Consider the following 17,180-nt stretch of genomic DNA (forward strand, 5'->3'; position numbering starts at 1 on the left):
CAACTCCAATGTTTGTGCCCGTTCCCGTAAGCTCTGTTGTCCTTTACAAGTGCGATTCAGGTTGTTCGTAAGCCCAATGTTCTGGCTCTTCACGTCTACCAATCTAAGATCCTCTCAAACAAAGTTGTTATCTCGTATCGGGCGGAGGCTACGTTATGCTGGATGCATCCGAACAGTATCCGTAGTTCCTATCAGTAAAGTTCAAGTAAAGTTGCCGTTCCTTGACGACCCGTCGGTTGATCAAAACCCGTAGAACAAAGTTGGAACAAAGCCTCATCAATCTATTGGCTTCTCCGGACAATGTGGCATAGTATTTCTCGGCGGCTATGTATACCGTATTGGCATTCGTTTCACTATGTGGGTTATGTCCGTACCTAACCGCCAGTCACTTTTGTCTCTTGATGTCTCAGCGGCATCATGGCGGCATCATGGTTTTGCGGGAACTATCATCATTTGATAGTACCCTGTTGTCCCATTTGATATCGAACATTGTTATCGGAATCTACGCCATCATTCAAACAAGATCTTCAAAATCTCTACAACCTATGTATAGGAAGATACTCTTGGAGATGACTCGACGAAGTCAATCTGTAAAAAAAACGGCCTTTCCCTCGCCGAAGACGTTTTGATTGCTATGTTGGTAACAACCCGGCTCTGTGAATATTCTCGAATCTCAAGTGCGCTAACATGCCAGGAGAAATTAACCTGGGTTTTTCTTCTCCTCCAATTTTGCAACTTTTTTATTTGTGGCGCAGAAATATACTCATTATCTCAAGGAAGAAGAGGCATCGCTAATCAAAATCGCTAACGCCCTCGCTAGTAATAGAGTTGCTCCATTCAATATCAGGACATGCATCAGTGACCTCGAATGCGCCAATCAACCTCTCTCGGCTCTTTGTAAATGAGCGACTCTGGGTATAACCGGTAGTTATAAATCCATCAATGAAAATGAGAATCTTTCTCCTGGAAGTTTATTGTTCATCTAGACATGCGGGCTGGGTTTCAAGGCTTCCAGTCTGACAGCGCATGGAAATGCTAGCTTGCCCGCGGGTCAGAGACTTTCATTTTTTTTATGATAGTTTACAGCCCGGGTAAAGGACAAACCCTGTCGCAGTCGAAGAACGCTCAGATTTAGGAATTCCAAATGCATTAATATTATATAGCAGTTTAACGACAATAAATCATTGAGAGATCTGGCATCAACTTGTCCGAACCCAAGATTCAAAAAAAAAAAATACACGCTCGTACATGACTCTATTTTTCTTTGCTTTATCTCCTTCTGCGTCTACTCAAGCGGTTTCTGTGCCCAGAACATCGTCCACTTGGCCACTGATCCCGGCGTGTTGTCCAACTCCTCCGAGATTTCTTTTAACAGTGCATCGTACTCGGTTTCGCTCTCGATGATACCATAACCACCCTTTCTCAAAATAGGCGTTTTGAGCCCTTCTAAGACACCCATGAGAACCTCCTTCCCGTCGACACCATCAGTACCGGCCCAGGCACCAAGAGGAGTACCACGGGGGTCCTGATGAATATTGGCAAAACCGCTCTCCTCCAGAAAATCGGGTAGTCGCTTAGCGATATCACGATACATAATCCCCACATCATCCGAAAACTTAAAAAGCAGATCCGTATGTTTAGCGAGTGCAGGGCCGGAAGTCCATCCCTGCATTTCTAAAAGTTGCACCCATCCACCTGGTTTGAGAACTCGGTAGATTTCTTTGAGAGCCGTTCCCCATTCGTGCCTGCGGAGCGCAGCAATAAGGAGACGTTGATGAACGAGACTAAAGTGGTTTGTCCATTCGCTTGGAAGGGCAGTGACGGATTGGGTTTCAAATCGCATATTGGGGGGAAGAGTAGAGGCTTTTGGGAAGAAAGCCGATTCGATATCAACACCGGTGTACTGTGGCTTCGCATGCGTCTCTCTTGCTAGGTCCTGAAGCCAAATACCTATTGGGCGATAATTACTCATTTAGCTTTCTTCCCCCTTGGACTTGGGAGAGGAGAGAATTCTTACCTGTGCCAGTAGCAGTCTCCAGAACTCGATCATCGTCATTGAGTTTGATGGGCGCGTGGAGAACCTTGTTATCCGTTGCACGGAGAAACACATCGCTCTGTAACGTCAACCTTACAACGATAATGAGTAAAAGAAGAAATGAATGCATAGTTAAAGCTGCTCACCTTCGCTGTTCTTCTGCGTCATGTGGCAAGGAATACGCTGTACCCTTGACTTGGGTATACTGGCGAGTCACTGTATGCTGGATACCTGCTTGGATCATTGTAGCGGTTGGCGGAAAAGATAATAAGACCCCTCCGAGGAGGAACCTTGCCCTTCTTATACCGGGACAGGTGCCACTACATAAAAAAAGGGCACGTATATTTGACAGGTGCCTCCGATCCAAAAACGTCGGTATCCGGTAGCAAAGTTAACAACGCAGCACGAACAAAGCTGCTAGCCTGAGAAAGATTGATGGAGAGATCACTGCCTCACGATGATAGCGGATGTTTTAGGGGGTGGGGGCGGCTCGTCTCATTCACTGTTCATGCAGTGCGCACACGTCAAGGTGTAGTCGGCGCCGAAAATGATATTCCAATTCAAAATAAAAAGTGAGCCTGCACCTCAAGTTTTACTTCCGGAACTGAAGTGACTCGAATAGTGTCATCAGAAATGTTCAAAAACATCAACTGACTCTTGAGTGTTAAGTTGTTACTGAGATTTGCTGTGGTAGTTACCTTATCATACTTACTATATGGTGTTAGAGTACACTGGTTAATACGAAATCAAGATCTAAATTCGACCACTTCGCTTAAGCGATGGATCTCCATCTATTGTGGCGCTGGGAGACGCCGAAGTACTCGGTGACTCGAATCTAGAATTTTAATCATCACCTTCAACCGCTCGAAGATGGTGGGTGGGAATCCGGTATTTCGTAACAGGTATGTGTACCTTAGTATGCGGCCAAGCCCTCCTCTTCTAAGTCTCTCATGCCACACAGCAAGGCTAATAAACACCGCTGACGTGTAGACGTGTGTTATTAACCCTTTACTCCATACTACAAGATGCTTATTCCTGGACACCTATTAATATCGTACTGATACATATGTTAACATGCAATCGTCGCTTCCTCGATGACGATTCAATGCTAAAAGTAGTGAATCCAAAGCTCTTGCTTCGATTTCAGGAAGTTCTCCAAATAGCACCAGTACTCAGTAGTACCAATTATTGGCATTGGTATAGTGTGACTCACGAGAGTGCTCAGGCTTCACCACATTCACATGGAATGTCGCCCACCTCACTAGTCCAGATCCTAATTGAATCTGTATCAAAACCATAATGATACAATGGAGACACATCCCTGTCCATTCTTAAATTATATATATGTTCTTGAATTGAAGCGCTGCCGCAGTTGAGAAACTTAGCATAGCTCTCCAGTATCCACGGCGCCTCCTTGAGTCGTTTCATGGAAAAAGGAACATACTACGTAATTCTACTGTTTCATGATGCATGATGCTTCGCCACCGACATGACCGCCTTTTCCTCCAAATAGGGCCACTCGGGCGCCGCTCTACATCATCATCATTTGATACCGCGAGCATTTGATGCTTCAAGCTTCATGTTTTAAATTATATGATTCGAGTCTCATCATCATCATCCTGCTTGTCAATAAAGACGCATGAATGATAGACAATTAACGTATACAGGGATATATCAAGACCAAAAAGGCTTGCAAGTCCCGCCCCCAAATTCCCAAGGAAGACTTTACTGCCCAGGGCCGCCGGTACATATTGCCCGTGCTATACGTATGTACCTGGAGGCGTAGCGTGGCATCCGCGGGAGAGGAACATAAAGTTATCCAAAGTCCCTCCGTAATCGGCGGAATTTTTGGTACGGGGGGAGTTAAACAGGTTTGCGACAGAATAAAACACATTTAAGTATTTCCCCGAGTCAGAAAAAAAAGAGTTCGGAAGCTTCCGCATTGTTGAACAGTCGTGAGCATTATCCCAAGTACTTTTTTTTTTTTAAAAAAAAACATCAAAACAAATACCTCTAACTTGAGTACTAGTTGATGAAAGTTGAAACAGCAAAAGAGCGTGGGAGAGACCAGATTTGATCTCGTTCGAGAACTGAACAGTCCTCGATGTTGTGTCTATGTCCTTGGCATCCTTTGCATCCGCTCTCTCCATTTTCTGGCTAATCTTACATTGCATCCACTGGATCTCACACCACGCCAACACCCACAGAACCTCCGAACCAATATTACCTTCTCACAGACCCAACCTTCGCAACACTAATTATGACTCAAACAACTGGGACATTACACTCCGATTTCTTCAAGCCCGAATCGAAACATCCAGTCTAAATAGATTTCATGACACACTTTTGATTAAATTGAAAAAGAAATCTTATATGGGGACTCGAACGTGGTTGGAAAGATTTTATACACTTGGATATGTTTCTGGCGTTATTGGCATGGTGGTCGCGCTGGGATTGCTACTATGGACGACATGGACGCTCATAAAACCATTTTCCTTTCACAAAATCGTCAACGTCTCAAAATCGGTTGGCAAACTGATGATGAAGAGAGACATCCCGGAGGTTACCTACACCGAACAATTGGCCCCGCAGAGTCCCATTACACCCATCGTAAGGCCGAATTTCATCCTCCAAACCTATCCTAATCCTCTTCAAATAACAGTTACCAGGAGTCACCGTCCCATTAAACCACCTCCCCTTCATCCTCACCACCCTTTTCCTAAGTCAACTGATCCACGAATTAGGCCACGCCATCGCCGGTGCTCTATACAACATTCCCATCCTCTCCTCCGGTGCATCTCTCGTCATCTGTATACCCGCCGCATTCGTCTCATATTCAACAACTGCTCTCGATACCCTTCGTCCTCCCGCTAAATCGCGTATCATTTCCGCCGGTCCATTTCACAATTTACTGTTCTGGTGTTTTTGTTTTTTGACTTCTTACATTGGGAGTGGGTTGTTTTGGACGTTTATAGGATATAAAGACATCAGTGCGTTGGGTCGACTTGTACTTCAAGTTGAAGATGTGCGTGTGCCGGAATATCTCTTCCCTTCTGCGCTGACTGGTCTCCCCAGGATTCGCCTCTGGCAGGACATTTGACGACGGGGGCTATAATAACAAAGCTAAATGACCACTCCTTGGCATCTTCTTCCATAGACCCCGATCCTTGGACCTCGTTTCTCAAATCCACCAAGAATGACGACATCTTCCTTGGTTGGTGCATCGACTCAAACGCACTCGATTCCTCAGGGAAGGAGTGCTGTCTACCCGACGAATCCAAAAAAGACACACTGTCGTGTTTCGTGGCGAACACGGTTCCAACCCGAGTCGGGTGCATGGATCCTATCCCTATATTAACGTCTACAAAGACGACAGACAGATGTGAATCGGGAACAGATTGCCGAAATGGACATGTCTGCGTGAGGCCCGCGGAGACGGAGGAATTATTGAGGCTGACAATCAAAGGAAATGAACTGGAGCCTGATAAAGTTGTACTCTGGAGCGGACCTCGTGAAGAAGTCTGGAATGAAGGCAAGTAACCAATCTCCGCCTTGGAGACGATCTGTAATGGACTTTTTTTTTTTTAGTGACTGTTGGCGTATGGCGACCTCGACTGAGTTTCCTTCCAATCCGCTTGCCCCTTTGGGGAAGTGTGTTCTGGGAGTAAGTTTCACTCTGTGTACTCTATGTTTCGCGTTTTTACTCAGTGGTTGGCGTCTCAGGTATCTTATGATGGTCAATCTGTCTCTTTTCCTGTTCAACCTTCTTCCGCTTGGGAACTTGGATGGACAACATTTCCTTCATTCAATGATGCTGTCGTCCAACAAAGACGATGTATTTAATCTGGTATCATTGGAAAGAGCAGAGACGCCCGATGAAAGTCGATGGGGAATGTTGGAAAAGGTGATTTGTAGGGGTACGGGAGTGTTGGTAGCACTGGACAGTGTATTGACTCTATTAGCGTTAATTCGCATATGACGTGAACCGATCAATGAGTGCGCATAACATTTCATGATGTGGGTGGGGATCGATGACATAGATGGTGCATGAGGGGTGGTACGCATACATATTTTATGCCGTGAGGTAATGCACAAGGTAGAAGATCTCGATGCGACAAGGAAAGGGAAGGTGTTTATTTCTTCTTTGGCTTGTCTATCTCGTCGATTTTTAGACCTGGTGGGGTATGAGTCGGAGATGGACACTAGATTGAGGTTGGTAACGCACCGGGCGGTAGACTCTGTTTCAGCTTCTCCGCCTTTTCTGGGTCGTCTACAGCGAGGGTGTAGAGGTATCGCGAGCAGCGGACCTTGAACTTTGTCCGTGTTTTGCCATTGGGGACTTTTGAAGGAATCTTCTTGATGCGCGCCTCTGGAAATGTGTCAGAGTGACTAAAGTAGCGGGGAGGTCGTTGAACGCACGAGAGGCATCCTTGCGCTGCGTGATTTTGATGAATTCCTTGATGTCTCGGATCTCCTTCGGCTGGTGTGCTGTGTCAGTCAATAACCAGGGCGCAGAGAGGCAGCTTACCATTGTCGGTGGTTGGGTGATGCGACGGGGAGGGGCACTCGCGAGCTGGAGATGGTGGCTGAACCTTAAATGGCGTGGCTGTATAGGACCTGGCGGTGATGTCCGAGTGGTAGATCTGAGATGGACTGAGCATGTGACCTGAGCACCACGTCGTTCCCGCTGTGCAGAAAGTTGCGCTGGTCTTGTTCGCTACGCCGATGCGCGTGTCTGTTGTTTCGCCTGAAATCGAGCGTGCGAGTCTGCATGTCGCTCTGCCCTGGTACTCGCGCCTCTACGCCGTCCCCTTTCTCTCCTTCTACCCCCTTCTCGCCTATGCTTATTTTGTTAAATACGACTCCTGGCTCGCCAGCGAGGAATGGACTTTTCTCGCCTGCATCTCCCTAGGCCTCTCTCATGCCCTCAGCTTTCTCAGCACCCGCTGGAGTGCCGGCGCACGCGCATGGATTACCACAAGAAAGGTACATAATTTCATTCCGCGCGTCTTTTCTGCCAGTTGCTAACTCCGAGCCAGGCACGTACAGTAGAAGAAGCGGATTGCATACGCATTGTGCCCAAACTCCACCGTGGACAAGGTGACATCGTTCCCTTTGAGCGCAAAGACACCGCAAACCCCAACTCGTATACCTTCAACTATCAACGCGACACCTATACCACCACCTCAATCGCCCCCCTCACTTTTGCCCGTCTACCCTATCCCTCCTCCACCAACCCTCCTCTAGAATCCTTCCTCAAACCCTCCAGCCTTCCTTCCGCCCGACTCGACGCCATGTACAACCTCTACGGCGAAAACGAGTTCAATATTCCCATCCCCTCCTTCGTCGAGCTTTTTGCAGAACAGGCCACTGCCCCTTTCTTCGTCTTTCAGGTTTTCTGCGTTGCTCTATGGTGTTTGGATGAATATTGGTATTATAGTATCTTCACCCTGTTCATGTTGGTTGTCTTCGAGTGTACTGTTGTCTGGCAGGTACGCCACATCCCAGCTTTTCTGCTTATCATCATTCTTAATTTCTCGAAAGCGTGTCCGTACTCTGACAGAGTTCAGGACGATGTCGGTCGTCCCCTATGCCATTCGCTGCTATAGGGACTCCAAGTGGATTGAAATCCAGACGGACAAACTGTTGCCTGGCGATGTCGTTTCAATAGGTGAGTTTTCAACTGTTCAAATAGCCCTCTTGGTGACTCAATCTTGCCTTTCAGCCCGCGCTCAAGCCGAGACTACCGTCCCTGCCGACGTCCTTCTTATCAACGGTACTGTGATCGTAAACGAGGCAATGCTTTCCGGAGAATCCACTCCTTTGTTGAAGGAATCCATCCAGCTTCGCGAGGGCAATGAACCTCTTGACGTCGACACCGCCCATAGAAACACGGTTTTATTCAGCGGGACCAAGATTCTTCAGGCAACGCCTTCGAACGAAATTCCTTCACCTATCAAAACTCCGGATGGCGGATGCCTTGGTGTCGTCTTGCGCACCGGTTTTGGAACATCTCAAGGTCAACTCGTTAGAACCATGATATTCTCAACGGAACGCGTCTCTGCCAACAACCTCGAGTCTTTCTTGTTCATCGGTTTCCTTCTCATCTTTGCCCTGGCAGCCAGTTGGTACGTATGGACTAAAGGTACGTCTCCTTTCCTTTCTCTTTTGCCGGACAGCCTTATATATCGTCATCAGGCATCGAGAACAGCCAAAAGAAATCAAAACTCTTGCTGGACTGTGTTCTTATTGTCACAAGTGTTGTTCCTCCTGAACTTCCTATGGAACTCACCCTCGCCGTCAATACCTCTTTAGTAGCGCTCTCCAAGTTTGGTTAGTCACACACCTCTTACAGTCAGTTCTCTCTTTTGATATTCATTCAATAGCTATTTTCTGTACGGAGCCTTTCCGTATTCCTTTTGCTGGGCGTGTGGATGTTTGTTGTTTCGACAAGACGGGTACTATCACGGTTGAAGACCTCGTCCTTGAAGGTGTCGTTGGCATTGAGTGCGTTCCATTTCTATCCTTACCATTGTTATACTAAAAACTATCTCAGTGCTGGAGACCACCAAAAACTCTTAAACGTAAAGGAAGTTTCTAGAGAGACGACCTTGTGTCTTGCTACTGCCCATGCTTTAGTTAAACTAGATGATGGAACTACCGTCGGAGACCCGATGGAGAAGACGACTTTAGATGCACTTGAATGGTCCCTCAACAAAGGTGTGTCTCGTTGGCATATAAACCACATCCGCAATGACTTAGAACTTGTTTGCAGGTGATATCGTAGCTCCTACAACCCCCTCTGGATCAAAGTTACAAGTTCACATCCGTCGTCGCTTCCAGTTTTCATCTGCTCTGAAACGCATGTCGACAGTATCAACTTTGCCCAACGGAAGATCGCTGGTTGCAGTCAAGGGTGCACCTGAAACGATCAAGCAATTCTTGGATGTTGTGCCTGACCACTATGATGATACGTATAAGGTGTTTACGAGGAAGGGTAGTCGCGTTTTGGCTTTGGCGATGAAGGAAGGGGAGCCCCTGAACACGGACAAGGTAGGTTTCATCCTTTCCTATCGGCATGGTATATTTATCACTGATTTTGGTAGATCAACAAGTTACACCGCAATGAGGTTGAGAGTCATCTTCAGTTTGTTGGATTCCTGGTGTTCCACTGTCCACTCAAGGAGGACGCCATTCAGGCCATCAAGATGCTTGCTGATTCTTCGCATCGTGTAAGTCAATTATTAAAAATATTGGTTTCAACGTTTTTACTGAATGCTTTGTAACAGTGTGTTATGATTACTGGTGATAATCCACTTACTGCAGCACATGTTGCTCGTGATGTCGAAATCGTGGATCGTGATGTTCTCATTCTTGATTTGAAGGAAAATCCTGAACACGATGCGGGTAAGCCTTTGCGCACTTTTTATTATACGAATATGCGCTCAAATTGACTATTATAAGATCTCGTATGGCGCACTGTTGACGAAAGCAAGGTCATTCCTGTCAACCCATCAGAACCTTTGGATACCTCCCTCTTCGACGAATACGACATCTGCATCACAGGTGCCGCAGTCAAACAATTCGAGAACCAACCCTCCTGGATCGACCTCGTCCAAAATACCTGGGTCTACGCCCGAGTCTCTCCCATCCAAAAAGAACACATCCTCACCACGCTCAAAACTCTCGGTTACATCACACTCATGGCTGGTGATGGAACCAACGATGTGGGAGCGTTGAAACAAGCGCATATCGGGGTGGCGTTATTGAATGGGACGATGGAGGATTTGAAGAAGATTGCGGAGAGGCAGAAGTTGGAGAGGATTAAGAAGGTTTATCAGAGTCAGTTGAGTATTTCGGCGAGGTTTAATCAGGCGCCGCCGCCTGTGCCTCCGGCGATTGCACATTTGCTTCCGGATGCGGTTGAGGCTCATCGACAGGCTGTTGCTACGCAACAGGTTGCGCGTCAGCGTAATCCTATGGAGAAGGTTGGTTTCATGGTTTTTTTTTGTTGGGATTATAGCTGATTGATGACAATATATTTTTTAGTTTGATTTAACGTCGATTACGGACAAGTTGGCTGATATGGAAGGTGAAGAGGAGGTACCCAAGATCAAGCTCGGAGACGCTTCTTGCGCTGCCCCCTTTACTTCGAAACTCGCTCATGTTTCAGCAAGTAAGTGTTTCCAACGATATAATAGAGATGCTTCCCACTGACTTCCATTTAAGTCACGCATATCATTCGTCAAGGACGGTGTACCCTCGTTGCTACAGTTCAGATGTACAAAATCCTCGCCTTGAACTGTTTGATCACGGCGTATAGTCTGAGTGTTCAACATTTGGATGGGGTTAGGTTTGGTGATTATCAGGTGACGATAACGGGTATTTTGATGTCGATGTGTTTCCTTTGTATCTCTCGTGCCAAGGTGAGTTTGAATAGAGTCTCTCGCTTTCATTACTTATTTAATGATTGTTTTTTTTAGCCGGTTGAACAACTTTCGAGAGAACGACCGTTGGGCAATATATTCAATTATTACGTGCTTTTGTCTGTGCTTTTGCAGTTTGCGTTGCATATCGGGTCGCTGTTGTATATCACGGATCTCACGCGGTTGTACGAGGAGTAAGTTTTTACTCTTCCCTCCCTTGGTTCCTGGTCATTTTAATCATTGTGTTTTTTTTCTTCAAGGCGAGGTCCGATTGATATGGAAGCCAAGTTTGAACCTAATCTGTTGAACACTGCTATCTATCTGCTTTCGTTGTCTCAACAAGTGTCGACTTTTGCTATCAATTTCCAGGTCCGTATATTATTTACTTTATATGTCGTTCATGCTCATAATTTTGTTTTTTTTTTTTTTACGTTTAAAGGGCCGACCCTTCCGTGAAGGAATTCGAGAGAACCCTGCGTTATGGTGGGGTCTTGTTGGTGCCAGCGCTGTTGCTTTTTGTGGAGCAACGGATTTCATGCCGGAACTGAATCGATGGTTGCAAATCGTAGAAATGACCAGTACCGTAAGTTTTTCACTTTTTTCAAGAGTTTTCCAAAAAAACAGGGGTTAATTAACTCACTCACTACTTTTGCGCACAGTTCAAATACCGTTTGACGATGATGATGGTTGTTGATTTTGCTGGATGTTGGATTATTGAGAAAGTGTGTAAACATATGTTTGCGGATCTTGAGCCTAAGAGTATGATTACGAGGGGACGGGAGAGGAGGGAGAAAAGGAGGTTGGAAGAGGAGAGGTTGAAGGTGGAGAGTGTGGTGGATAAAAAAACGGTATAAAGAGTTATTGTATGGGGAAGTTCTAGCCTTTCCCCTTCTTTTTTTTTATTATAAGATATGAGCAATTAAAATATATATCTTAATACAAGAATGATGTTGATCTTGGATTTGTTGGTGAGATGACTTGTTAGTTGATGTATCGGTCCAGGCAAGATTGGGGGGAGAGGAGAAGAGCACTGTTCGCCTTGATGCGTTTCGAATCATCCTTGCGAATTTCGACTGACAAAACAACGTACGCTCCATCTAATACCTGTTCTCTCTTTTCCTAATCACTCGTCGTTGGTCTGAAAATAATGCATAATGCCTTGATTATTCATAGTAACAGTCGGGTAGATATGGGGATTCGGAAAACGAATAGAACAAGCTGGCCGACTCAGAGAAAACAGAGAGTAAAAAGAAAGTTGGAGGGGGCCAGATTTATCAAAACAAAAGCCATAAAAATCCCATATAAGGGGAATAATAACGGAGGGCGCAGTTAATATTGGGTAAAAGAGAGCGGTTAAGTAGTAGAGAGATATGCAAAATGGAAATTACGATAACACTGTCGAAGAGCGAGGTTCTGGGAGGAGGAAGTGTAGGGCAAAAACGAGGGGACAACGACAACAGTACGATGGATTACACTAGGAAGCGAGACAAAAAAAGAATTAAGACGTTTTTCATGAATAACGAGAAGAGTTTCAGAATATATCGTTGTTGTGTGGGTGGTTTTTTTCTTTTCTTCTTTTGGCGTGTAAGGGGGGTATAATGAAAAAGTGGAAGCTAGGGTTGAGATGAAAAAAAAAATTGGAGAAAGAAGAGTTGGTAATGGACGGCGAGAAAAAGGCACATGGACAGACTGAAGATGAAAAGATGGATTAAAATTTGGATATTGCCATACTCTTGGAAACAACTATGTGAACAAGACAACCGGGAAGGAAAAGAAAAAACTTGGGAAGGGGAAGGGAAAAGGAGAAAGATGGCAATTATGATGAAGTCCGTATGATATTACCCTCTTGCATCCCTTTGATGATATTTGATATACTGCTCTGAACTTTTGTCTTTGTGCACCTTGACAGAAACTGAAGTATGTCCTCTGCCCATCGCAAAAAAAACATCCATTGAGCCGCACAAGGGAGCGTGGTACCAAGACGCACCTTGACCGACCCCTGTTTTCACCGCTACCGAGCACGTAAAAAGTGACGACATATAACCCCTATTTGTTCAAAAACGCACAAAAGTCCGAAGTATCCACACACAACGTCGAGGACCATCCAAATTTACACATCAACGTAAATCAAGATTGGTTCTCCTACACCCTCGATTTCTGGTATCACGCATTTGAGATCAAACGCCTTTGCGAGCACGATTTTGAAAATCTTCTGGACATTGATGGAGGCTGAGGTTGAGCAAAAGATAAGCGATGCATGCATAGCTTTAGCGAAGCGCTTAGCCTGTGTGCAAATGATTACGAAAACTTGGGAGTTGAAAGATAGGATACATGGAAAAAACGAACCTGTTTGGTGATTTCTTCCTGCTCATCTCGAGGAAATGTGGCAAACTGGTCAAACTTGGTTCCGATCAGGAAAGGTATCGCAGTCTGGTTCAGAAAATATGAGTCAAATGGGGTTGACAATGAGAGAGACACCTGCCGACCTTGTTGAACCCTCGCGCTTGTCGATACCACTCTTTTACCGAATTAAGAGTTGACTTTCGGGAAAGATCAAACATGAAGAGGATTGCCACTGCGTCATTGCATACGAGCGGTAGCATATTGACGAATTCTCTCTGACCGCCCAGATCCCATATTGAAAAAGTGATGGTCGTTCTTCGGACAGATATTGTCTTTTCCATGAAATTGACGCCTGGTGGTAAGGAGATATGAGGATGGGTGGAAAGGGGGTGCAGGATCCAGAGTGTTTACCCAGCGTCTGTATATAATCCTCATCGAAGCTGCCCTCGACGTACTTGACCATCAGGCTTGTCTTTCCGATTTGCGAGTCTCCAACCATACCGACTTTGATGACGACGCTGGGAGGGTTGAGGTCAGTGATAGCTTGGACACGTGTAAGGAAGCGAACCTGTTCCTTTCGTCGCCATTTTCTGCGTTCTGAGAGCCAGAGGTGGAAGGGAGGAGAGCCGAGGATGATGATGGATTGGCAGACATGAAAGTTGTTGGAGAAAAAAGAGGAGTATATTACAACGCGTCGGAGAGTTGGATCACGGCGGAGAGAGAAGGCGGGCAAGCAGTGACACAGGCAGTGAAGAGGTGTCCTCGGTGTGGGCAGCAGGGGTCGTCGTCGTCGCCGTCGGTGAAGAGGCTGGGCGGCCAGCTGAGCATCATTACCCACGCGCCGGGAATCAGGCCCATCAGTTTGAGTGGTTCGCCAGTTCAAGTCTCTCCCCGCCGGAATATATCCTCTTTATCATCTGACTTTCTCCCCGGATAAACACCCCGGCTCTTTTTCGGATTCCTCTCCGCTTTCCGAGCTCTCCCCGCATCCAACGGTCCTCATGTCTTCGGCGAATCTCAATTGCTTTAAAATCGCAGCGTTCTGACTTGTAAATGCCCCGTCGATTTTTGCGCAATGAGGCTACTGCACATCCTCTCTGGTCTCCTCCCCTTTGTGGGCAAAGGTACAGACTTCTCCCATCTTCATGTCCGCAAACTCCGTCTCATTCAACTCCAGCCTTGGCACAAGTCGGTGCTCCCTACGTTGATCCTGACAACGGAATTTCTTTCTTTGGTTCAACAGAACTCGGTAGCAACGTGCGCACTGGTTATGTCTTCCCTCCTTCAGACTCTACTGGAGACCTCGCGAACGAATTCATCGGTGAAATCGTCTCTCCCGTCGGAACAGCTTGGGTCGGTTTGTCTCCAATTGGAACCATGCTTCAGGCCCTTCTCTTGGTCGCCTGGGTCAACGACGGCAAGATTGTCTCTTCAGTCCGCTTCGCCACGTAAGTGGTGATTTTATTAAACTACAAAGAGCACCCATCTGATCTGGAGTAGCGACTATGTCCAACCATTGTAAGTTGGCCTTTATGTCCTACAAGATACACGAGACCTATCTATTTTTTCCAGCCCATTCGATGGACCAGTCTTAACTACCTTGCCAACGTCGATGATCAATTCCACCCACTGGAAGTGGGTATACAGGTGCCAGAACTGCGTCAGTAAGTGTGCATCGACCTGTTACTTCAAACATGTACTCACGAGCACCACCATCAGCCTGGCCACTCACCACAGGAGGAACTCGTTCCATCCCTGTCAATAGTGGTGGTGTCACCGCCTGGTCCCGCTCTAGTGTTCCTGTCGACAACCCATCCGATCCCGACAGTACTTTCCTCGAACACGAAACATGTAAGTAAAAGCTTTATTTCATTCCCCGGCTATGACCACTGACAAGCCGTTTCTAGTCGGCTTTTATGGCGCAGATTGGACCCAAGCTCATGTGTCTGCATCACTTTACAATAATTGGGCTTCAGGTGGCACCGGCGGTGGAACTGTTCCCACTCCCACCACCACCCCCACGACAAGTGATCCTGGCCCAACCGTCACAGGCACACCATACGATTACATCGTCGTAGGTGCTGGTGCCGGTGGTCTCGTCGCTGCAGATCGTCTTTCAGAAGCTGGAAAGAAAGTCCTTTTGCTTGAGCGTGGTGGTCCTTCTCTAGGTCAATTCGGCGGTGATGACCAAGAATCCTGGGTACAAGGAACAAAACTTACAAAGTTTGATGTTCCCGGAGCTTTCGGTGCGCATTTCTCAGCTTCGTCTCAATGACTCATGTTGAATGCTTTTCAGAATCTATGTTCAATGATGCTGATCCATGGTACTGGTGCAAAGATATTACAGTTTTTGCCGGATGCTTGCTTGGAGGTGGTACTGCCATCAATGGTGCCCTCTTCTGGCATCCTCCCGACTCCGACTTCAGAAACAATAATTATCCTTCATCTTGGGAAAACCACAACCAATACACTAACAAGATGATTTCTCGTATCCCCGGCACAGACCATCCTTCAACCGATGGCAAGCGCTATGGATTCGAAGCTATGACCATCATGCAAGACATGCTCAGAAATCAAGGATACACACAAATTACGATTAATGACAACCCCAACCACAAGGACCACGTTTATGGTTATCCCTCATACAGCGTCTGTGGAAGCTCGTCTTGTAACTGGAAAAAAACTTACTCATAGTGCATTTTTATAGTTCTTTAACGGCAAACGTGGTGGCCCCATCACCACCTACTTTGCATCCGCCATGAAGCGTAGCAACTTTGTCTACAAAGACAACACTATGGCTCTCTCAGTCGTTCGCGATGGTGGCAAGATCACTGGTGTCAAGACTAACAACCGAAATCTCGGACCTGACGGTGTCATCCCCCTCACTTCCAAAGGTCGTGTCATCCTTTCTGCAGGTACATTCGGTACCGCTCGCCTCTTGTTCCGCAGCGGCATTGGTCCCAGCGAACAACTCCAAATTGTCGAGGCCAATCCTGATGCTGCTAAAGACCTCCCCGACTCTTCGGATTATATTAACTTGCCTGTTGGACATAACATTATGGACCATCCTTCGATTAACGTGAGTAGCTTCACCGAAACTCCACCTTTGAAATGTTGCTAATACTTGATTGTTAGCTTGTCTTCACACATCCGACAATTGACGCGTACAATAATTGGGCCACCGTCTGGACGAACCCTCGTCCCCAAGACGCCGCTCAATACGTCAGAGATCAGTCTGGTATCCTCGCCCAATCCTCTACTCGTGTCAACTTTTGGCGAGCATACAGCCGCCCCGAAGGTGGAACACAATGGGTCAGTCCCTTAATTGCTTTACGCAAACTCATCCTGAGTTGCGCCTCTTTCTAGGTACAAGGAACAGTTCATCCTGGTTCTTGCTGCTTCACTACCGATTTCGACTATGATGCCAATAAGACCATAACAATCACACTTTATCTGTAAGCATGTCTTTTTTTCGTTTCATTGTGAGAGTTCGTGCTGAAGTATATATATGTGTGTGTAGCTCTACTGGTCTAAAATCTCGTGGACGCATTGGCATTGACGCTGCTATGACCATGCAACCCATCGATGACCCATGGCTTACAGACAAAAATGACGAAGCGGTTCTATGGCAGGCTGTTCAGGATACCTTTAGCACGTACAAGAATGGTATGTTCCCTCCATTGACTATCATTTCCCTGCATTTGACTTAATATTTTCGGACGCTCTAGTCTCTAACCTCGTTATGATCAGCCCAGACAGCACTACTACTCTACAACAGTTTTTCAAGGATTATCCTAGGGTGCGTCTTATTTCCTGTACTATATCATAAAATCTTCGACATTAACTCCCTGTCTGTGTTATAGAGTAGCATGGGTTCGAATCACTGGATGGGTAGTGCAATTATGGGTTCAAGTGCCTCGAACTCTGTCGTCGATCAGAATACCAAGGTTTGGCGAACAGACAATCTATTTGTCATCGATGCTTCCATCGTACGTCCTTTTGCATTTCTCTCCTCCTATTTAAACATTTCCTCATGCTTTTCTTTTCTTTTCTTTATAGATACCTGGTTTGCCCATGACTAACCCGCATGGTACCATCATGGCTATGGCGGAACAAGCTGTAGCCAAAGTTCTTGCATTGTCTGGTGGACCTTGATGCACAAGTGACGCCTAACTTAATCTAGAACCTCGACGCGAAAAATGTATTTTTATTGCGTGACTTGTCTTCCTCTGGTTTATCGTATCTCATAGCATTGAATGATATACCCCTTTTCCGAAAAAAAAACAAGGAACTCCACAGTGAATGTCCGATACATTGACTCCGAGCCTTGAAAAATCTGGTTCACCGCAAAGGATAATTTTCAGAACAGTAGTCGT

At 46.2% G+C, this 17,180-nt stretch overlaps 6 protein-coding genes across 6 annotated transcripts; 3 read left to right on the forward strand and 3 right to left on the reverse strand.

Annotated features, from left to right (window-relative positions):
- Positions 1-1,132: 1,132 nt before the first annotated feature.
- AGABI2DRAFT_195362 (hypothetical protein) lies at positions 1,133-2,288 on the reverse strand. The gene is made up of 3 exons (XM_006456059.1): positions 2,182-2,288; positions 2,018-2,127; positions 1,133-1,950 (listed from the first exon to the last, which is right to left on the reverse strand). Exons 1-3 carry the CDS (start codon positions 2,277-2,279, stop codon positions 1,286-1,288), a joined length of 873 nt encoding a protein of 290 aa, XP_006456122.1. The 5' UTR covers positions 2,280-2,288; the 3' UTR covers positions 1,133-1,285.
- A 2,300-nt stretch (positions 2,289-4,588) lies between these two features.
- On the forward strand, positions 4,589-5,552 carry AGABI2DRAFT_195363 (hypothetical protein; the record flags this gene model as incomplete). Its single annotated transcript, XM_006456060.1, has 3 exons — positions 4,589-4,645; positions 4,698-5,060; positions 5,111-5,552. Coding segments are annotated over 2 exons (269 nt in total), but the record flags the coding sequence as incomplete, so codon positions are not given.
- A 281-nt stretch (positions 5,553-5,833) lies between these two features.
- AGABI2DRAFT_138985 (hypothetical protein) lies at positions 5,834-6,607 on the reverse strand. Its single transcript, XM_006456061.1, has 4 exons — positions 6,564-6,607; positions 6,455-6,515; positions 6,261-6,404; positions 5,834-6,209 (listed from the first exon to the last, which is right to left on the reverse strand). The coding sequence occupies exons 1-4, from the start codon at positions 6,564-6,566 to the stop codon at positions 6,169-6,171; spliced, it is 249 nt and encodes an 82-aa protein (XP_006456124.1). The 5' UTR covers positions 6,567-6,607; the 3' UTR covers positions 5,834-6,168.
- A 140-nt stretch (positions 6,608-6,747) lies between these two features.
- Positions 6,748-11,315, forward strand: AGABI2DRAFT_210909 (endoplasmic reticulum Ca-transporting P-type ATPase; the record flags this gene model as incomplete). The annotated part of the gene is made up of 17 exons (XM_006456062.1): positions 6,748-7,021; positions 7,075-7,527; positions 7,580-7,706; positions 7,761-8,180; positions 8,234-8,368; positions 8,422-8,542; positions 8,592-8,755; positions 8,811-9,088; positions 9,142-9,267; positions 9,325-9,442; positions 9,500-10,023; positions 10,085-10,211; positions 10,265-10,461; positions 10,519-10,655; positions 10,722-10,830; positions 10,901-11,044; positions 11,121-11,315. Exons 1-17 carry the CDS (start codon positions 6,761-6,763, stop codon positions 11,313-11,315), a joined length of 3,636 nt encoding a protein of 1,211 aa, XP_006456125.1. The 5' UTR covers positions 6,748-6,760.
- A 1,034-nt stretch (positions 11,316-12,349) lies between these two features.
- Positions 12,350-13,614, reverse strand: AGABI2DRAFT_195365 (septum-promoting GTP-binding protein 1). Its single transcript, XM_006456063.1, has 6 exons — positions 13,373-13,614; positions 13,216-13,322; positions 12,948-13,156; positions 12,808-12,891; positions 12,449-12,745; positions 12,350-12,387 (listed from the first exon to the last, which is right to left on the reverse strand). Exons 1-5 carry the CDS (start codon positions 13,456-13,458, stop codon positions 12,572-12,574), a joined length of 660 nt encoding a protein of 219 aa, XP_006456126.1. The 5' UTR covers positions 13,459-13,614; the 3' UTR covers positions 12,350-12,387; positions 12,449-12,571.
- A 265-nt stretch (positions 13,615-13,879) lies between these two features.
- Positions 13,880-16,959, forward strand: AGABI2DRAFT_188178 (hypothetical protein; the record flags this gene model as incomplete). The annotated part of the gene is made up of 14 exons (XM_006456064.1): positions 13,880-13,928; positions 13,982-14,252; positions 14,305-14,322; positions 14,377-14,468; positions 14,524-14,655; positions 14,712-15,050; positions 15,101-15,453; positions 15,512-15,883; positions 15,940-16,116; positions 16,171-16,259; positions 16,325-16,470; positions 16,533-16,603; positions 16,668-16,793; positions 16,864-16,959. 14 exons carry the CDS (start codon positions 13,880-13,882, stop codon positions 16,957-16,959), a joined length of 2,331 nt encoding a protein of 776 aa, XP_006456127.1.
- Between the last annotated feature and the right edge of the window lie 221 nt (positions 16,960-17,180).

This window comes from Agaricus bisporus (genome assembly GCF_000300575.1).
Source record: "Agaricus bisporus var. bisporus H97 unplaced genomic scaffold AGABI2scaffold_12, whole genome shotgun sequence".
In the NCBI taxonomy this organism is placed as follows: domain Eukaryota; kingdom Fungi; phylum Basidiomycota; class Agaricomycetes; order Agaricales; family Agaricaceae; genus Agaricus; species Agaricus bisporus.

Coding starts and splice junctions, on each gene's coding strand:
- AGABI2DRAFT_195362 (XM_006456059.1), bottom strand. CDS start 2,279: ATGATCCAAGCAGGTATCCAGCATACAGTGACTCGCCAGTATACCCAA. Junction 2,128..2,181: donor GACGCAGAAGAACAGCGAAG/GTGAGCAGCTTT, acceptor TATCGTTGTAAG/GTTGACGTTACAGAGCGATG. Junction 1,951..2,017: donor GGAGACTGCTACTGGCACAG/GTAAGAATTCTC, acceptor ATCGCCCAATAG/GTATTTGGCTTCAGGACCTA.
- AGABI2DRAFT_138985 (XM_006456061.1), bottom strand. Junction 6,405..6,454: donor GCAGCGCAAGGATGCCTCTC/GTGCGTTCAACG, acceptor ACACATTTCCAG/AGGCGCGCATCAAGAAGATT. Junction 6,210..6,260: donor GAAACAGAGTCTACCGCCCG/GTGCGTTACCAA, acceptor ATACCCCACCAG/GTCTAAAAATCGACGAGATA.
- AGABI2DRAFT_195365 (XM_006456063.1), bottom strand. CDS start 13,458: ATGTCTGCCAATCCATCATCATCCTCGGCTCTCCTCCCTTCCACCTCT. Junction 13,157..13,215: donor GGATTATATACAGACGCTGG/GTAAACACTCTG, acceptor CCTTACCACCAG/GCGTCAATTTCATGGAAAAG. Junction 12,892..12,947: donor AAGCGCGAGGGTTCAACAAG/GTCGGCAGGTGT, acceptor TTTCTGAACCAG/ACTGCGATACCTTTCCTGAT.